The sequence below is a fragment of the Parasteatoda tepidariorum genome, chromosome 4 (genome assembly GCF_982258835.1).
Source record: "Parasteatoda tepidariorum strain Cologne lab strain chromosome 4, Ptep-v5.0, whole genome shotgun sequence".
Taxonomy (NCBI): domain Eukaryota; kingdom Metazoa; phylum Arthropoda; class Arachnida; order Araneae; family Theridiidae; genus Parasteatoda; species Parasteatoda tepidariorum.
The window spans coordinates 79,741,012-79,759,925 of NC_141758.1; the positions used below are offsets into that span (position 1 = coordinate 79,741,012).

The following is an 18,914-nucleotide window of genomic DNA, read 5'->3' on the forward strand; positions in this document are numbered from 1 at the left end:
CAGGTCATTTTTCCCATCGCTTTTTCTTCTTGATATTTTTTAATTGCGCATCGAATTTTCTTGCCGATATTTTTTTCCAAGTCAAATCCATATGTTTAACTAAATTTTTGTCGCATATTTATCTTATTTTTATTGTTGAATTAACTTTTTATTGCCGTAGATTATTTCCAATAGGAATTTTTTTTTTTTTGAAAAATATAATTTAATTCTCGAGCTAAAAAAAGTGGCTATTAACTGAATCGAACCTATTGGTATTGGTCACAGACTCATTAGGTTTGAGGTAAAAGTGGGTGCTAAGTTATTAGAGTCTACTAGCTACTGGTTATTTAAATTTTCAGGTCTATTTTGAAACGTGTAAAACCAAACATTTGACTCCGTAAAAACATATTCTTAAGAAGTGTGACAAAGTTTCCTTTTTTTTCTATAACTTATACTATTAATGAAAACTTCCGAAAATGTGGGAACATAATATTTACTGCAGCTAATTTTGAACTTTTTTGATACTTACTAATTTATTACTCATAGAAAGTAATTTTCTTCGTTAAAAACTTAACAACGTAACTTTTATCATTGAATTTTAGGACATCAGATTATTTAAGCAATAAATTTATAGGAACATTTATCGGCGTTGTAATTGTAACGCTATTTGGAATACCCTAGACCCTGTGTGTAAGAAAATAGCCTTTTTGTTGCAAAAATATTTCAGAAAACATACGAATATACCTTAAAATATTTGAAAAATTATTTGCAAGGTAGATAAATATATTTTAAGTGCTAACTTTAATATATTTTCTGTTAAAATAACAGCGCTGTTTCAATCTAGCGATTGAAACAATCGGATCAGTCGATTAACTCTGTCGGATATGCATCAAAACACTAAATTTTCTTTTTTAAAAAAAATTCTTCACACAGTAAAGCATAACTTGTGCCTTTACTTGTTAAAGATATTATCAAGTCATCGTCGTATTGAAACTTTATTCTCTTACTTTTATTTGCGAGTTTTATTACTTTCATTAGAGACTATTTTTAAAAAAAAAAAAATCTTGCTCTTACATTGGCTCAGTTTATAAATGTCCAAAATTGGCCCTTTTAGCTACGAAATATATTTTTGGGGTATTAATAGAAAACTTGTGAAATAATTTGTTAATTATTGCCTAGTTTATTATTAAGTTAATTATTAAGACTACTAATGTTCAACTCCGTAGCCTTGTAATTTCGAATCCAATTCAGAAGACAGAGGAACTCCTGCATCAAATATTGGGAGAAATTTGTCTCCGCTGAGGACTTTTTAATGGAACCAACCCGTATTTGCGTTACATGGAGAGGAAAACCACTGAAACCTCTCATGGTTAGTCTGACGGCAAGGGGACTCTAACTTATGATCCGTCTACCACTGAGAATATTTCACGTCAGCACTGAGATCGGTGCGAGCTGGGTACGACATTCGACCAGCCATTGCTGAGATTCGAACCCGATTCACCTCATTGGAAGGCGAATGCTCAATCCCCTGAACCACCAGGGTTCAAGCTTAGCTGACAGATCTTTACATTTGTGTTTTGCTTACATCTTTTATGCCCTTCAATTGGATGATAAGGACCCCAGACTGAGAATGGGTAATAGCTTTTTTTTTCCTGCTTTTTTCATATCATCCGGATATCGTCACCTTTTTTCTATGGTGGCATATCTTGAGCGCAACTAATAAAAATAAAAAATAACGATGAAATGGAATAACAATGAAATTTAATAGCAATAAAATAAAATAATTTAAAAACATGAATTCAGTTAGTCTAAATTTTCCTTATTATCAATTTAAGTGACCGTACACCTTAAAAACGATTAAATCAAATAGACTAAAACAGACAAATTTCAGTTCTGAAATTCATAGTTCTTGAATAATGACCATTTAAACAAAACTATTCCCACGGAAATCGATTTAGGTTTACATTTTTCTCTTTAGTCATTAATTTAACGATTTTAGTTCGCGTTGTTTTCTCCACTCATCAGTTTGCCGATTTTAGATTGCATTTTTCTTCTTGGTCAATAATTAGTCGATTAGGGTGTGAATTTATCTCCTTAGTTTTTCACAACTTTCTCACGATAACTTCATAACTTCTTTTCATCAGCTACAATCATATAAAGATTTGGTCATCTTAGTTTTTATCTAAAGCGGGATTGAACTCGGATTATGAGAAAACGTGCAAAAGAATAAAAGTTATGAACAATTAATTTTCTTTTTATCTTGATCTTTTATAAATTTGAGATAATGCTTTATATTTTTGTCTGTAATTCTTTTTGAAACCATCAGTTTTTCTATTAATTTAGTTCAAAGTCCGCTTTGACGTTTATTAGTGGAAAATCTTTTTAGAATTAGCCAAAAGCTCAATTAGTTTTCCAACAATCATGTTTTGCGTATATGCTGCTTACACTCGAGAAGAAAAAAAAATTCAATAATTTTCTTTTTAATACTCGGAAATTTTTTTTTCGATGCATAATCAATAAAATCAAAATAATAAAAGAAATGTAGAATTTTAAGAAAAATACTAATTAAGGTTATCCGAAATTATTGTAACAATTTGCATTGCTCTTTGCCTTAAGTCCTTACACATTATTGCCATAATATGTATATTGTACAACTACATAAAATTGTTTAGCTTACAAAATAAATTTAAAAAATGTGATTTTTTTTCCAAGTGCACTATTTCGGAAATAACATTATTACATAAAATATTTATTTATTATTATTTATATGCATGATAATACGCGAGAACGATTAACTTGTAACATTCCAGTCAATATGACTCTTTTTTATAAATTTTCTCCCCTCCAGAACGCTGCGCCCCCTAGCAATACGAAAGAAAAACGATTAGTTGATTGATACTATAGATTTGAATAGTTGACACTCTATGGTTCATAATTTAGTGTCTCTGTCATATTTTCTTTATTGCTGTATTCCAAACGATTTTATTTTATCTACAAATAATAAATTGTTTAATATAATAAAGTTCCATAACAAATATAATAAATTACGAATGTATTTGTACATGAACAAGTAATACTTCACTATGATTCATTGTTTCTAATTTAAGTTTTTCAGGTTCTGTTTCAATAAAAACTTCGAGATTGGACGGCGTAAATTTATGTTGGAGTTTTAACCATTTATTTCATAACAACATTCATAGAAATTTCAAAACTATTTCAAACATTTCAGTTTCATTATCCGGAATTCGTGCTTCTGTCATATTTTTTATTTGGTCCCCTTAGTTTCATTATGTTATTCGATAAATTCTACTATAAACTGAGAAAAGAAAACAATCTACATTAATTTATAGAAAATTATGTTTGCGGTAATTCGAAGGAATATTGTTCATCCATATTTATACTTCTATTAGTTAATATGAACTTATGATGATTAGTTAATATGAATTATGAACTTATGAACTATTATATAAATATTTATTTTATTCAATATGGAAATAAATTTTGAAAGAAAAAATGAGATGAGATAAGTAGAGATAAATTAAAATTTTTAAGTCAAATCACAACTTATTTTAGATGCCAAGAAATGCACTTTATTTTTTTCAATACTCAACATTTTAAAAAACCTTTATAGAAACTTTTATAGAACCAAACAAAATCAAGAGCTTTACATCGAACCTCATAAATTCAATTGAGTATTTGCAATTCAAGAAAAAGACCTCCCATACCCACACATGTGACCTATGACGTCAGCGCCAGATAATCTTCATCAGCAAAATGGCGTATTGAAGTTGAGCCAAATATTCTTTGGTTGAGCTGCGTTTCTTTGCATAAGTTAGAATGTTAATTAACGTTAAGTTAATTAAATACAGAGACGTATCGCACATCGAATTAGTTGAAATATATTCCTTCTCGTCTACTTCTTTTACTTAACTCAGATTTATTATTTGTTTATGTATTTTGTTGTAACCGTGATATATATTTTTGTTCTGTGCATCTGGTAAGTTCGATGCATAATTTGTTTATGTCCCACATGACTCCGTGCTTGTCTTTGTGTTAAGTCTCTGTGTAAATATATATTGAAAGAATTGAAATCTTTGAGAAATAATCTTTGTGAAAGAATTTAGAATGAATCACTTAAGAGAATTGATACTTGACGGGCTTACTCAAAATAGAATGGAAAGAACAGTTAACATAAAAAAATGCCACGTTTCCACAACCAATCAGGATCGAGATACCCACACTACGTCACTTGCAGGTATCCCATTAAAAGTAATAAAAGAAAACGATTAACTCATCGTTTTACTATCAGTTAAACTTTTTGCCGCAATGGGGCGTTGAGACTGTAAGGGGGAGAATATTGTCATTTTCTGTGCTTTGAAGGAAAAAATAGCGTGGCTTTTTATTTGCTCTAGCAGAATGGAAACCCTTTATACATAAATTATGATTATTTTTTTAAACGAAATATTGAAAAAAAATTAGATGCCTGCTTAAATTCGTTAACCTTAAATTTATTTTTATGTCTACCGTAAGAGTTTAAAATGAAGCTTATTAGTTATTTATTTGTGTTAGTTTGGACAACAAGAGCATTAACATTGGCGATCATCATTTTATTTTTTAATATTATTTAAAGCTTGTCGCTAATGCAATCATTAGTACAAATGATTCTTCATGGAGCAAGTGTATAAAAAGAAAAAATGGAATAAGAAGAAATTTATTAGTGAATCAAAAAATCAATTTATACACAAAATGGTATCCAATTACCACAATTTTTTTCTTACTTGATTTCACTTATTTTTAACTCTGCATTTGTTGTTTTTTCCTCTCTAAAAATATCGAAGTAAAAAAAAGGTTATTAGCTGTAAATATTTTTAAATGAATTTTTCTCAAGCACTAAGACTTGATTGCCATGTCCTTTTAAATAATTGTTTCCCAGTTACTAATTTAACTCAGTTACTAATTTGGGTAACTGGTTACATGTTACCCAAATAAATGTGGCTCACTATTGATTTGATTTCCATAAATGTTTTCTCAAAAAAATTTTTCTCATTTGCTAATAATTTGATCGTAGTAAATGTTTTCTAAATAATTTTTCATCGCTCTCTAATAATTTGGTTGCCATAAAAAAAATTTCTTAGCCTGCTATGATCTAAAATTTGCTTCTCACTAATAATTTAGGTACAAAGTGTAATAAATGTTTTCTAAATAGTTAGTAATGATTTAGTTGCTATAAAAGTTTTCCTTGTATATCTCTGCCAATCACTAATAATTTCTTTTCTATGTATGTATTCTTCCTAAAATATCAATTAATTACTAATATTTCCCTTGCTACAAATGTATTTCTTCATAAATGATAGTTTTTCTGCAAAACGCAACTTTTTATGAATTTAGAAGTTTTGAAGACTGAAATTTAATAATCGATTTAATTTAATAATCTATTTAATTTATTAATTTAAGTCATTTTTGGCTTCTTTTTTTGCCTTGCTTTTTACATCATCACAGTATCTTTTAATATATATATAACAGGGTGTTTAGCTTTCACCAACTTTTATATGTACCTTAGATTATTGTCAAAAATAAAGTTATTAACAAATTATGTACTACAAATAATTATTTAAGGAATAAAAAAAAATAATACATAATCAAAATTCAACGAATCGTAATCTAGATCAATCAAAAGAAAAGTGAGATTCAAATCATCAAAAACCAGTTTTTCCTATCATATGAGGCTGGAAGTAGTTCTTTAAAGTTATTCAGTTTCATGTGACAAATAAAATGAACTGTCTTATTAGTTAAATTTCTTTTCGATATTCCATCTTTGTGGGGGCAGATCTTGTTAATGATTCGTCAGATTTCGATAATTTAAAAAATAATCTTATTCTTCCTAAGGTAATATGTAGATTCTAATATCCTCATTTTTAACGAAGACGTTTAAAACATATTTTAAGTTCGGTGATTGAGCTACACCTTGCATAGCTGCACATATAATCTCAGACTCCTTTCTTTAAACTCAATATGACTCAAATTTTCTAGGTGGGAGCTGAACTTCACTGAAAAGAATACATTGTGTTTTTATACATTTTTTTCTTAAAGAGGTTCGTAAATTTAAATCTAGTGAATGCTTCGACGTTTGTTTACTTTGTGCATGCAGCATCATTATTTTCTTACTCTGGTGTGCTATTGTTTATAATTAATATTTGTCTGCACTTTTTGCACATATTTATTTTATGAATTTATGCGTTTTTATTTTACAGTTTATTTTTTTGTTAAATCTCTATAGTAACTGAGTTTTTTCACTCAAATCACAAGCTTCTCATTTAATATATGTACTTTTAGTAATGAATAAATTGCATGAATGATTAGAATATTTCTATATCAATTCATATATTTTTATTTTTTTTAATTTATTTATAATTTTTCAATGGTAACATTATAAATGAATATTAATTTCTACTTTTCATTAAATGCCGACATTAAAATATTTTAAATTTTGTATGTATTCAAATTTATATCTATTACTGGCTGTTTATTATTAAATATGTGCTCAATATAAACATTCATAAATTCTGTCAACAAACAAATTGCTAAAGAAAGGTGTCTATATAGTTAATCCAACTCCCAATATACCGAATGATATCAAATGTCATACCCCTAAAAGTGACAATGAAAATTCGATTTTCAATAAATTCTTCCATTTTTACAACTTTTTTTAAGTTGATATTTCAATGTTTGATATAATCAGTAAAATAGCAAAAAAAAATAATATTCGTAATACGTAAGAGCATTTCATCTCACTGCTACAAAAAATTAGGAAAAAAATAATTAGTGTAAAGATTGCGATATGCCAACTTATAATCTTTCTGCCGAAGAATTTTCTCGAAGACAACGAATATCATGATTTAATATTTGATATTAATTAAATTATTTACAATAATTTGCACAATTGCGTTTAAATATTCTTATTTTTCAACCCCTCCTTCAATCCTAAAATCTTTATTAGTTTTAAACAATAAATGTTTTCACCATCTAGCTGTTGAACGAGCTGTTGAGGTGCTGTGATTTCAATTTTAACTATTTTCAGAAATTTCCACTATAATGTCAAAGTTCTTTATTTATTGAATTTTAGTAATAATTCAAAATCTGTCCGACAGCCATTAAATCACACAAACCAACGTAAGTATGAATAAGAGACATTTCAGCATAGTAGGCAGTAGAAGTATTAAAATTATTTACATCTTTTTCGTGAGTTAAGATAGCACCCCAATGCTCCATTAGATGATGCACTACTTCCTCACGCACCTCTCAACATAGCAGACAGCAGAAGTATTAAAATTATTTACATCTCTTTCATGAGATAGGATAGCATCCCAATGCTCCATTAGATGCCGTACTACTTCCTCACGCACCTCTCAACTTGAGTACTTCCTCGCGCACCTCTCAACTTGAGTACTTCCTCGCGCACCTCTCAACATAGTAGGCAGCAGAAGTATTAAAATTATTTAAATCTCTTTCGTGAGATAAGATAGCATCCCAATGCTCCATTAGATGCTGCACTACTTCCTCACGCACCTCTTAACTTGAATATCGTATAAAATATATCCTATTGCTCAAAAAAACAACAACAAAAAACAAGTTCCTTCACCAATTTCTTGATATGGCAGCTTTCTAAGCTTTTATTTCTATAAAAATATAAAATCATTCTAAATAAAAATTAACGTGCTAACTAACTATACTGTTCAACACTACTTACAAAACAAACACAAAACAAAAGGCATCCTAACGAAATTAATAATAAGTATAGTTTTGCCAATAGATAAATAAATACCCGGGTTTATGATGCCACATAGGAAAAACATATAGATTACATATACCATTTCATTTTTGTTTTATATTTTAGGTAAAAGAATTTATTGAATTGGAGGATAAAAGCGTTTCGTTAACAAGCAATGGAACAACTTTGAACTTTTACACTCCTCTATGCAAAATTAATTTTATCTCCAGAATTGGAACAAACAATCAGCGATCTATTAAAGGAATAAAATCTTCGGAGATGATTTCCGACAAATGGCGAAAATTCAAGTGAATTAATATTGTCCAAGACTAACTCTGCTGAGTATTGGAAAGAATATTCTTTGTTGTTCATCAGTATTCTTCAAAGCTATTTTGTAAAACTTTTTAAGCATCAGTCCAATGTGTTCTTAATCCAAGTGCTTTTCGCTGAGAACGAACTTAAAACAGCATCCAACGCTTCCCAATTCCTCTGTGCAATTTAAACATCGTTAACTCAAGACGTCGATATTTTTGGAAGAAATGGATGGAAAATATTTTTAAACGAGTTGCATTCATTTTGAAATTATTTTTAAAAAGCTCTTCTGGAGTATTTCTTCTGATATTTTTAATGTTATTACAAACTTTCAAAGATGGGCATAGAAAGGTACCTTTATCACTGCTCCTCAGAGATTAAAAAATCAAGTAAGTACCTATGAAATACTCTCATATGGATGGTGTTTTCAACATAAATGTAAACAATAACAATCTCGAACTCAATACCTGCTCTAGTTCCGGTTAAAAAGTTTGCAATTGCTTACTACAGCTTATTCTGCAAGGCGATATTTTTAAACGGATTAGATAATTTCTGAGCTCAAATCTGCCGTATTTCCTAAGATATTAATGTTATTTAAGTAATTCTAGTGAGTTTCAAGTGGAAATTTATTTTAGTTATTTATACGAGGGTTGTAAATTAAATAGTGGCAACTTAACCTTGAAACTCACAGAAGGGCGGGCATGCGCAAATAGGATATGGGAGCGGTGAGGTGGCGCTGTTGTCGATGTGTAGAGTGCAAAAAACAGTCGATCTGCTTAGAAGGGTAGTTGTTGTGAGGCGTTAAAGTGAGGAGTTTCGTTTCCATTGCTCTAAAGTATGTTTTCAAAAGACTTAATGACGAAAAAAGACGAGATGCTTGAACCCATCGCACTACTGTCCTATACGGTAAAGCATTTGTGCCATAGGCTTCCACTAATCCTCGATAGCATTCTGTTGCATTTTTGCCACGGGCACGGGCAACCTTGATTTTAAGCCACGACCGCTGATCACCTTTTGAAAACATGCTTTAGAGCGATGGAAACGAAACTCCTCACTTTAACGCCTCACAACAACTACCCTTCTAAGCAGATCGACTGTTTTTTGCACTCTGCACATCGACAGCAGCACCACCTCACCGCGCCCATATCCTATTTGCGCATGCCCGCCCTTCTGTGAGTTTCAAGGTTAAGTTGCCACTATTTAATTTACAGCCCTCGTAGTTAAAAAAGGTCACAGGGCTGCTAGGTTTTGAATAACTCACTTTTTTGGCAGTCCTGATTTGGCCTCTTTCCATTTGTTTATTTCTGTTTATTCTTGTTGCTAGCTGTGCACCATCTTACGTTAGTGTTAATACTTTCAGCATTGTAAATACAAGTAATAAGTAATCAAATACCACATTTGCAAGAATCTTAAAACACAATGATCACGTTGCGAGCCAAATAGCTTTAAAATACACTGAAAACAGTAACCCGGAAATATAGGTGGTATAGAGCTTGCAGTAGTGTAGAAAACACCATCCATAAGTTGTTAAAAATATCTGGTTGGGTTCAGTGAATTTTGTTTAAACTTTTGCGATAACGCCTGTAAGATTCAAAGACTAGGTGATCACTTTAGGGGGGAAAACTAATACGTCACATCTCTCTCCTTATTGGATAATCTGGAATGATCATATAACTTATCTCTATACATCTGACAGTACTACATCGACACTGTGCATCAACACCAGTTAACTCGTTCAATCAATTGTCAAGTAACTTAGTACTTTTAAAATACCACAAATATTCCTTTTGCTTCTTCGGAAGAACAACAGCGAAGCGATGTTTCATAAAGTTAGGGGCGGGGTTCACTTAAAATTGCAGGAGCTAAGGCATCTAATTGTAAAATACCTAATGATATCACAGGGATTTTTACATCATCTTCTTTAAAGATGAAATATGTTTAAACATTCCAAATATAAATTTTTAATTCGAATTAAAATTCAGATTCTATTCGATCGAATTAAAATTTCGATTTTATTCGATCGAATTAAAATTTCAATTCTAAATATACATTTTTAATCGATTTTAATTTATTTTATCAAAAAAAAGTTACTTTGATAAAAATAAAACTAATTTTCAACTAAACTTATGGAGCTTTTTCTAAGTAGGATCTCAATTTTTTAACTCATTAGGCCTTTACGTATATAAGGTATTTTTTTAATCCTCCAACTCGGGTTTGAATTTTAGTTCTTTAATGTAAGTACACTTTGAAAACAATAATTACGTTGAAATTTTTTAACTTGTATTTATTTGTTCTCGTAAATAATCCCTTATTTTTGTTAGATTTTTCAAAACCTATTTCTCCTAAAATAGTCGTTAATGTGATGTGGTACACCAAGAACAAAATATGACGTTTATATTTAGGCCTATTTCTTTTCTTTCACTCAAATATTAAACTCAATACTTGTTGATATTCTTATTCCAAAAATGTCAATTATTCCTAAAGGCTATCACATTTTAAAGGGTTTCCATATTTTTTTCAAATTCTTAAAGTTTGAACTTCTGTGAACGGGACATTGCCTAAAAATTTCTCAACCCGTGATGACAGCTTTGTATAAAATATACCACCAGTACTTAAGCAATGTTTTAATAAATTTAAAAACATTATAATATTCAAAATAAATATTTGGGTCACAATGTCTATCAACCGGATGTCGCGGATAAAAAAAAGGGTTAGAGAAATTTTACATTCAAGTCTTAAACAGACCATTTTTATTCGGTTAGGTCATTATTTCACCCTTCACTTTCAAATTCCTCAAACATGCTTTGTAATGTGTAATCTTAGCTGATTACAGTATAATAGATATATAGCCGTTATACACTGAATACCGGAGAAACTGTATACTATATAGTTATCAATACTTCACTTACAGAAAGTGTTGGAAGAACAGAAAGTGAAACAGAATAACACTTACTTACAGAAAGTGTTGTTCTTAAGGCTTTCAAATATAATTTTTTTTCTCTTAAATCCTAGCTATAAGATACAGCGATTCCCCATTTTTTTTTTTTTTTTAATGAATAAATTTCTTTAGCAATTGTAAACATATAAATTAACGAAAAACTTTTAATCATTTTGAAAATATGTCATGATATAAATTTTATTAATTATTTTGAAAGCGTTTAGTAAATGAATGAAATTCTATCATCATATTGGTTTATTAATATTAGTCTTACAATTGGATTTTACGCCAGACAGTTGAATTCGCAGATCTGGAATGGCGTCTAGTCAAGTTCTTAATTTGATTTCATTGCATGCATAAACTGAAAATTTAGGAGCTGAAATACGGTTTCCATTAAAAACAAAAACGGAAAAGGAAGAAAATAAATGTTGAGAATGGCTACCAGAGGAACATACTTCTTCATTGTTTAATTCGGTTATTTTTATTTGATGCGAAATACTAACGGAATTTTTCATAAATGCCTATCCTTTTCATAATTCATTCATTATATTATTAAAAAAAAACATTGTTTTTTTAATATCTTTCTTTACAAGCCTTTCATTTAAATTCTTCCATAAAAACTACGGAAATATAAACTTGATTTTGGATTATTATGAATTAATTGGATTAACACGTTGACTGCCGTTCGTGTTTACAGTGAAATCTCCTTCGGGCCAGGAGTACTGCTGTACGAAGCGTATTCTGCTAAGTACTCCCACCGATTTTGAGTCTCTGGTGCTCACAAGAATGATATCTCGATCCGTTTGTTTCAATGTTATCATGTCTGTTTATTTGTGTCCGTTGCTTCGCATCTGTTTCTCATCTCGCCACTTTACACGATCAGTTTGAATCTTTGCCGAGTAAAGAGGAGTTTAACTTAAAATCTTTACCCGAATTCGTTGAAATTTCGAAAAGAAAAATGGAAAACTTATTTTTTAATGAGTCAAATAGCGGTGAACAGGAAAGCTGTTACGAAGCTCACAATAATTTTCTTAATAAATCATTTTTGTATTACTTTTATAACAATTCAATAGTTTTGTTACTTCCTGTGAAATATCTTTTCAAATACATACGAATATCCTTCGCGAGTAGTCAAATAAGTGTCACCCCAATACGGGTGACGCGGCCCGATCAGAAAACTTTGCTGTCGCTCGAATACGGGTGACGCTGCCCGATCAGAAACTTTGCTGTCGCTCGAATACGGGTGACGCGGCCCGATTAGAATACTTTTCTGTCGCTCGAATACTCGTGACGCGACCCGATCAGAAACTTTGCTGTCGCTCGAATACGGGTGACGCGACCCGATCAGAAACTCTGCTGTCGCTCGAATATGGGTGACGCAACCCGATCAGGAACTTTGCTGTCGCTCGAATACGGGTGACGCGACCCGATCAGAAACTTTGCTGTCGCTCGAATACGGGTGACTCGACCCGATCAGAAACTTTGCTGTCGCTCGAATACGGGTGACGCGACCCGATCAGAAACTTTGCTGTCGCTCGAATACGGGTGACGCGACCCGATCAGAAACTTTGCTATCACCCGAATATGGGTGACGCGGAAGTCAACGTGTTAAATAAATTTAATCACAACAAGTTTCGAAAATCATAACTGGCTTTAAAAAAAAAATCCTAACTTTCGGAACTCATGTCACCCTTTTACAGAACCCTAGGGTTTCGCGGAACACCATTTGGCAACCGGAGATAATATAGTATAGTATTCGCATAAATATACATATTAATATACGAATTCAAACTATAATAGCTATATCAATTTCGAATGCTGTCTTGAAGTAAAGTTAATTTTTATTTTTCAGATAAGAAAGAAGGAAAATTACTGGATGAAATTAAAATGTGCCAAGTCTCTGGGAGACTTTCTGCTCAAGTAGCGTCTTTGAACTTATTCTCACTGCTTTAAAAAAAAAGCCTTTCAAATGGTATAAATATGGGGCCAAATACGTATACATGTGACAGAACACAGAAAGGAATTTTTTAAATTCTGCAGTTCTTCTAAGTAGAATCCCCACTAAAACCTAAATACCAATTTTGGAATGATCTCATGGAAAAGATATAAAGAAATAACTTTGATTCTAGAAGGAAATCAGTGTCGCTTAAAAAATTAACTATTTTATAAAAGTTGGCAAAAAATTATTTTTATTTATCTTTCTTAGCATAGAATCTGATTAATTTATTTTCTTAAATCAAGCCTATTTCTTTTTATTATTATAATGGCTGGAAAATTTCTTCATAAAATTAATCAACACTTGATTTTATAATATCGAGCACATTAAAATAACTATTTACAGTAAAGTGAAAGTTACTTCGAAGCAACCGATTCGGAAACAAAATAGAAATGCTAACTCCAAATTCAGTCGCTACGTGGTGCCGTTAATGTTTTTTTCGATGCTTTTTCATAGAGTTGAAATACTGGGTAGAGAGAGTAGAATAACCCCCGACCCGTGGACAAGATAAAGTCACGTGACTGTAGCCCAAACTTGCCGTTCACTGAGACCGCTTCGTTTCCCGTCCATTCGTTTAGCATTGCGATCGTCTGATGCAATTAACTGTCTGTCTTTTTAATTCAGAAATAAGAATGGTACAAAAGTCCTGAGCATTTTGCTGCACGGAGAAGTTTTCTAGGGACTGTCCGATAACTTTTTACAAGAAAGGGCGACATTTTTTTTCACTTTTTCTATTTTAAAATTGATTTTAAAATTTTTCCGATACTCAGTCATGCTCTGATAATCATGTTTTATTTGCTTTAATAATCAATTACGCTCGTTTTTGCTCACTTTTTTTGCATTTAACATAAGTTTTTATTGTTTCTTAAACTTTAAACTTAGAATGTTTAAGTATATTTCAATATATATTCTATTTTTAGCTGAAATAGCTGCAAAGCTTTGTTGGCTTACTTGGCGAGATACTTTAGCGCCAAGGAACAGTTGAGTAAACTTTCGGTTTTGTTTTAGTTCTCTTTAAATGTCGATATCATTTCTGTATATTCTGAAGATTTTGTATATCTTTACCACTTGATTACTAAAACCCAATATTTATCTTGTTCTAAAATGTTTCCTTTAAATATATATATTTAAATAAAAAATATGATACATAAGAAGTTGTGTTTTTTAAATTACATAGGAATGCTTAAAAACCAAATTATTTGTATATTCTTATATGTTTGATGAATAATTAAATTCTATGAAATATTTTTAGTATTTAAATATAAAATAGTGTATAGTAGTTTTAGTGTTAATTTTTAATAAAATTATATAATTCTGTTACTATACATAAAATGAATACAAATTATGTACTATTTAGAAAATAAATTAAGGTATATTTAATATAATCATTAAGTACTTGTTTATCTTCTATTTATTTAAAAATAGTTGCTTTATTGGAAATACTTTATTTTACTAGTATATTAAAGCGTAGAATTAGTTTGATTTAGTGCAACAAATTTAGAAAACATAACATAGAAGAGGATAAGTTGTATAGGAGTAAATTAGTGCAGTAAATTAGCGCATGTTATGCATTGGTATGGAATAAACTGCTCAGACGGCCAAGGCTAACAGCTGGCTGTGGTGCAAAGATTTAGCATCGTGAACCTTTCTTGTAAAATTTCAACTGTTTTTACCTTTATCTAGATTGTATATATTTAATTTGCAGCTGGCTAAAAGATATAGTTTTAAATGCACTTACTATTTTTAAGAAAATTACATTTTTTATGGATGGGCATTGTAATTTTCTTAATGTCCATAAAATGATTATGGTTCTTTTATTTGTAAAGTAAAATATTTTTAACTGCTACTTTTTAAGATACTGGTTTTCTGTATAAAAATTATTAAATATACATTGACCTATAATAGTTGCATAAATTTACCTCATAAAAAGTTGCATAAATTGCAATTTCTATCACAAATAAAAGTAAGATATTTTAATTATAAGTTCGTCATTAGTTTCAATCTACATTTAGTACAAAGTAAAAATTCTAATTGCTTTCTCTTTTATTTAAGTATTTTTTGTTTAAATTTCGAAAGCTTTTCTACTAGTCTCTTTGTGTGTACAATTTAAACTTCCTAGTATTTTATGGAATTAGATTGTACATGAAATACAAAGTAAAATTTCTAATTAAACTCTTTTATTATTTTCTTTGATTAGTTTAATGCTTTTAATCTTATATTTTTCTCTATTCGGAGCTGAAAACTTTTATATTAGAATAAATATTTTATTTCATATTTAGACAAATTGTTGAGTATTAAGTTAAAATGCAACAGCAGTTTATTTTTGAAAATATCTATTTTAAGTGTCAGGAAAAAAAGAAGTCAAAATTCTAAATTAATAATGTAAATAATCTTTATTGTATAAATAATTTATGGTATTCAATATATAAATAAAATTCTAAACGTAATTAAATTTAATCAAAAATATGTTTTCTAACTAATCTGTTCTACTAAAAACGGGTTTTATTTTCCCCGAAGCTATTTTTCCCAAAATTTGATATTACCTCTCGAGCAGTCTCTTGGTGAGCATAAATAAAAATGATAAAAGTGTTGCAACATTAACGTTATTTCTAAGCATCGAACTTTTTTCTGACAATCTGTTTAATTTTACAATTTGTTTTATCTAACAGTGATAAAACTTTTAAAACGTAAGGATTAAATTAATTTTTTAAACGAACTTGTGTTTCATTAAAAAAGAAGGGCAACATTTTCAAATTCACATTTTAAGCCCTGGTAGATTTTAAAAAAAATCCTGATTTTTGTATCGAAGTTATTATTTTTTTTAAAAAAATAACAATAGTTATTACAATATATATTAGTAATTTTTTTTTTAAAAATAGGTCTTTGCAATAAAAACATTTTTAAAAAAATTTCTGAATATAGTAATAAATATAAGTGATGCAGAATATCGTTTTTTATTTTTATATAATGAATAAATTTTAAGGAATAGTGTTAAGGGTGCAGACGAGAACTACTGAATTTTTTTAAATAAAGGCAGTACTTTAATTAAAAATTATTTGTTAGGAGAAAAAAGACTCCATGTTTTAAAAACCCATTTAATAATATTAAAGAAATATGATTAACGAAAATATTTTTTTCTCTCTTTCAAATGCTCCGATTATTTGCGCATCGGTAATATCGAAATAAAGCTGTTTAAAAACTTGTCTTTCAAATGCTCCGATTATTTGCGCATCGGTAATATCGAAATAAAGCTATTTAAAAACTTAGTGCGCCAACATTTGTGATACTGCGCCAAGTATTGCACTCTTTCCATCACGTGATTGTAACTCTTTGCTTGCTATCTGTGGCGTGTCTTTTCGGAAGGAATAAAGCGGACTTGGTTCCTCTACCTACTATATCAACTCTATGTGCTTTTTACTCCAGCTAGTCAGCTTTGTTCATGACTAATTCTCGCTGTTTGGAAGTGAAGGTGTTAAAATGGCCATCTTGTACAATTATTCAACTCTACTAAATTATCCTTACATTTTTGTTATAATTGCTGACTTGTTAAAATGTTGACGTTATTTCAAAATTTGTCTCGTTATTAAATTTATGTGAATTCTATATATTTTTTAGCAATTATTTAATACAATTTTATTCAATTGTGTTATTGTTAAATACAAATGTAAACTTCTCAACCCAATCACACAAAGAAGATTAAATTTTATTAAGATTGTTTTCAAAGGCTAAAAAAAATGAAGTTGACAAATAAGACATAGTTTTATGAAGTGCTATGAAGTACTTGCATACATTGATAACGATTATTACTAAAATTTGAAAACTTAATACTATTACTGAATGCTGGACCTCACATAATCCTGAAAATTGATAAGTTACAATTAATTTGAAATAATTTTGTACCCACACACAATCTGGCTATTTATATAAATGAGAATAATTTCTACTCATAAATATATTCTAATGATACAAATCTGCAGTCAAAACATTTTGATAAATAAAATTGTTTCTAAATACTTGATTTTGGAAATTTACTTTAGCGGTTTAAAAATGTAATTTGTAAGAGAAAAATAATTTATGTAAGGTTAAATAGTCGGGTTTTTTTTTTTTTTACTGAGACTGTCTAATTTTCATATTAAGGTATTAATCGGAAAAAAAATCAATATCACAGAATTTCTAACGAAGATAACGTAATTTATCAAACTCTTAATTTCAGATCTTTCTAAAAATTATGAAATTGAGATTTTCTTATAATAAACAATAACATCTTGAAATATTTAAAATCTTTGCTATAATTTTTAATAACAAGATTCATTTATTAATTTTCGAATATTTAATTAATGAAGCTATTAATTAACAAATTTGCAACAAACAAAAATTAAACAGAACTGTCATACTTTGCAAAGTTCAAAAAGGTTTTACAAATTTTAACATTTTGCAGAATTAAACAACAAAAAAAAGGCATACCTTTGAGAAAATTAAAGTTTTTATTACTTAATGTAATAGATTTGACAGTTTATGCACTAGTTTAGAAATCCTAAGTAAATATATTTAAAAGAAAACAAATGTTTTTAAACACTAATATGATGAGCTTCATATGGGTCCAAAACAACATTCATTCTTTTTGCTAATTCTATACTTTTAAACGAATTATATGTATAAAAAAAATTTAAACATGAAAGTCAAAATATTATTCTTTTAGAAATTATAAATAGATTTGTTTGTTTATAGATTATCTTTATGAATATATTTTGTTTGCAAAGAAATGGTTTGAGGTAAAAAATATACGTTAAATTTTTTAAGGACATTCAGAGATTTTTTTTTCAAGTCAATAATCATGACGGAAAAAAAATTATAATCACTGATTCCACTTACTTCTCAATTAACCTTTTGAAAGCAAAAAATTTCACAAATCAGATGGAAATTAGCTAAATATGTATAGATAAATTCAAGCTACTTTTTAAAGGCACTATTAAATAATTTTTCAACAAATAAGTTAAACTATAAATAACAAATTATAGAAGTAAAAAACATTTTGCGTTAACAGATTTAAAAAAAAAAACTGCGTGTAGATAAACTATTTTTTAAAACAATTGGATATTTTAAAACAATTGACTCACAGGTATCCAATTAAATCTGATTTAAATCACAAGTTTAGGCATAATCACTTCACTTCTTATCGAATTATTAATACCCAATTGCTAAGTTAATAATTTCTCAACAGAGCACGATTTCATTTATTTTTTTACTTAAAAAAAGCCCTTAATAAACACTCTCCAGTCAATACTTATAGGCTATATTTATAGCACATGCTATAAGTTATAGCATGTGCTGGTTAAATATTTAATATTTTTCTCGAAAGTAAACTTTTATTAATATTGTTTATTCCAAAATGAGAGTTTCTTTTTTCATTTTTTAAAATTATAGCTGAAATTTAAGAAACGTTAACATTTTTATATCATTAATATTGCATGTTTTATTTTAAAATAACAAAACAGCGAATTTAAAATGAAATAAAACTCATTGGGCTTGAACAAAGCAAAACAACGTGAAGTTAGTCACCTAACTCCAACTTCATTTGACTTGTTAAAACCTAATCAAAGATTGTAATTTCTTAACGAAGTGGCTCATAAGCAACTTTTGATTTACGTTTCTCGTGCGGATCAGTACGTCTTCTGTGCGTATTAGATTAGTTTATTTAGTTAAAAAAAATTTGTTTAATCAAAATAAGTTGTGATAAAACGAATTTGAGTTTTAATAATAAGAGATGATGGGTGTTGTCCAATTTTATGAATTTCATCTACTTGCTATGCATTGCAGTTAAATATCTTATACTAGTCGATTGTGCATTTTGTATGTGACTATAATTAATGGTGTCAAGACTTGTGGTTGTTCATATTATAAAGAAAGGCCGTGAATCTCGA

General features: G+C 29.2%; 1 protein-coding gene across 3 annotated transcripts in view; it reads left to right on the forward strand.

Moving 5' to 3' along the window:
* Positions 1 to 16,725, forward strand: part of LOC107438489 (potassium voltage-gated channel protein Shab) — a 122,965-nt gene extending 106,240 nt beyond the window's left edge. Inside the window, exons 6-9 of one of the 3 annotated variants that reach the window (XM_087161450.1) lie at positions 6,010 to 6,071; positions 7,874 to 8,448; positions 12,850 to 13,450; positions 16,417 to 16,725. In XM_087161450.1, coding sequence (XP_087017576.1) covers positions 6,010 to 6,030 — 21 coding nt within the window. In that variant the 3' untranslated portion in view covers positions 6,031 to 6,071; positions 7,874 to 8,448; positions 12,850 to 13,450; positions 16,417 to 16,725. Of the gene's footprint in view, positions 1 to 6,009; positions 6,072 to 7,873; positions 8,449 to 12,849; positions 13,451 to 16,416 lie in introns of those variants that run through there. The other 2 variants (XM_087161449.1, XM_043041866.3) reach the window with 2 other exon arrangements.
* The last annotated feature ends 2,189 nt before the right edge of the window (positions 16,726 to 18,914 follow it).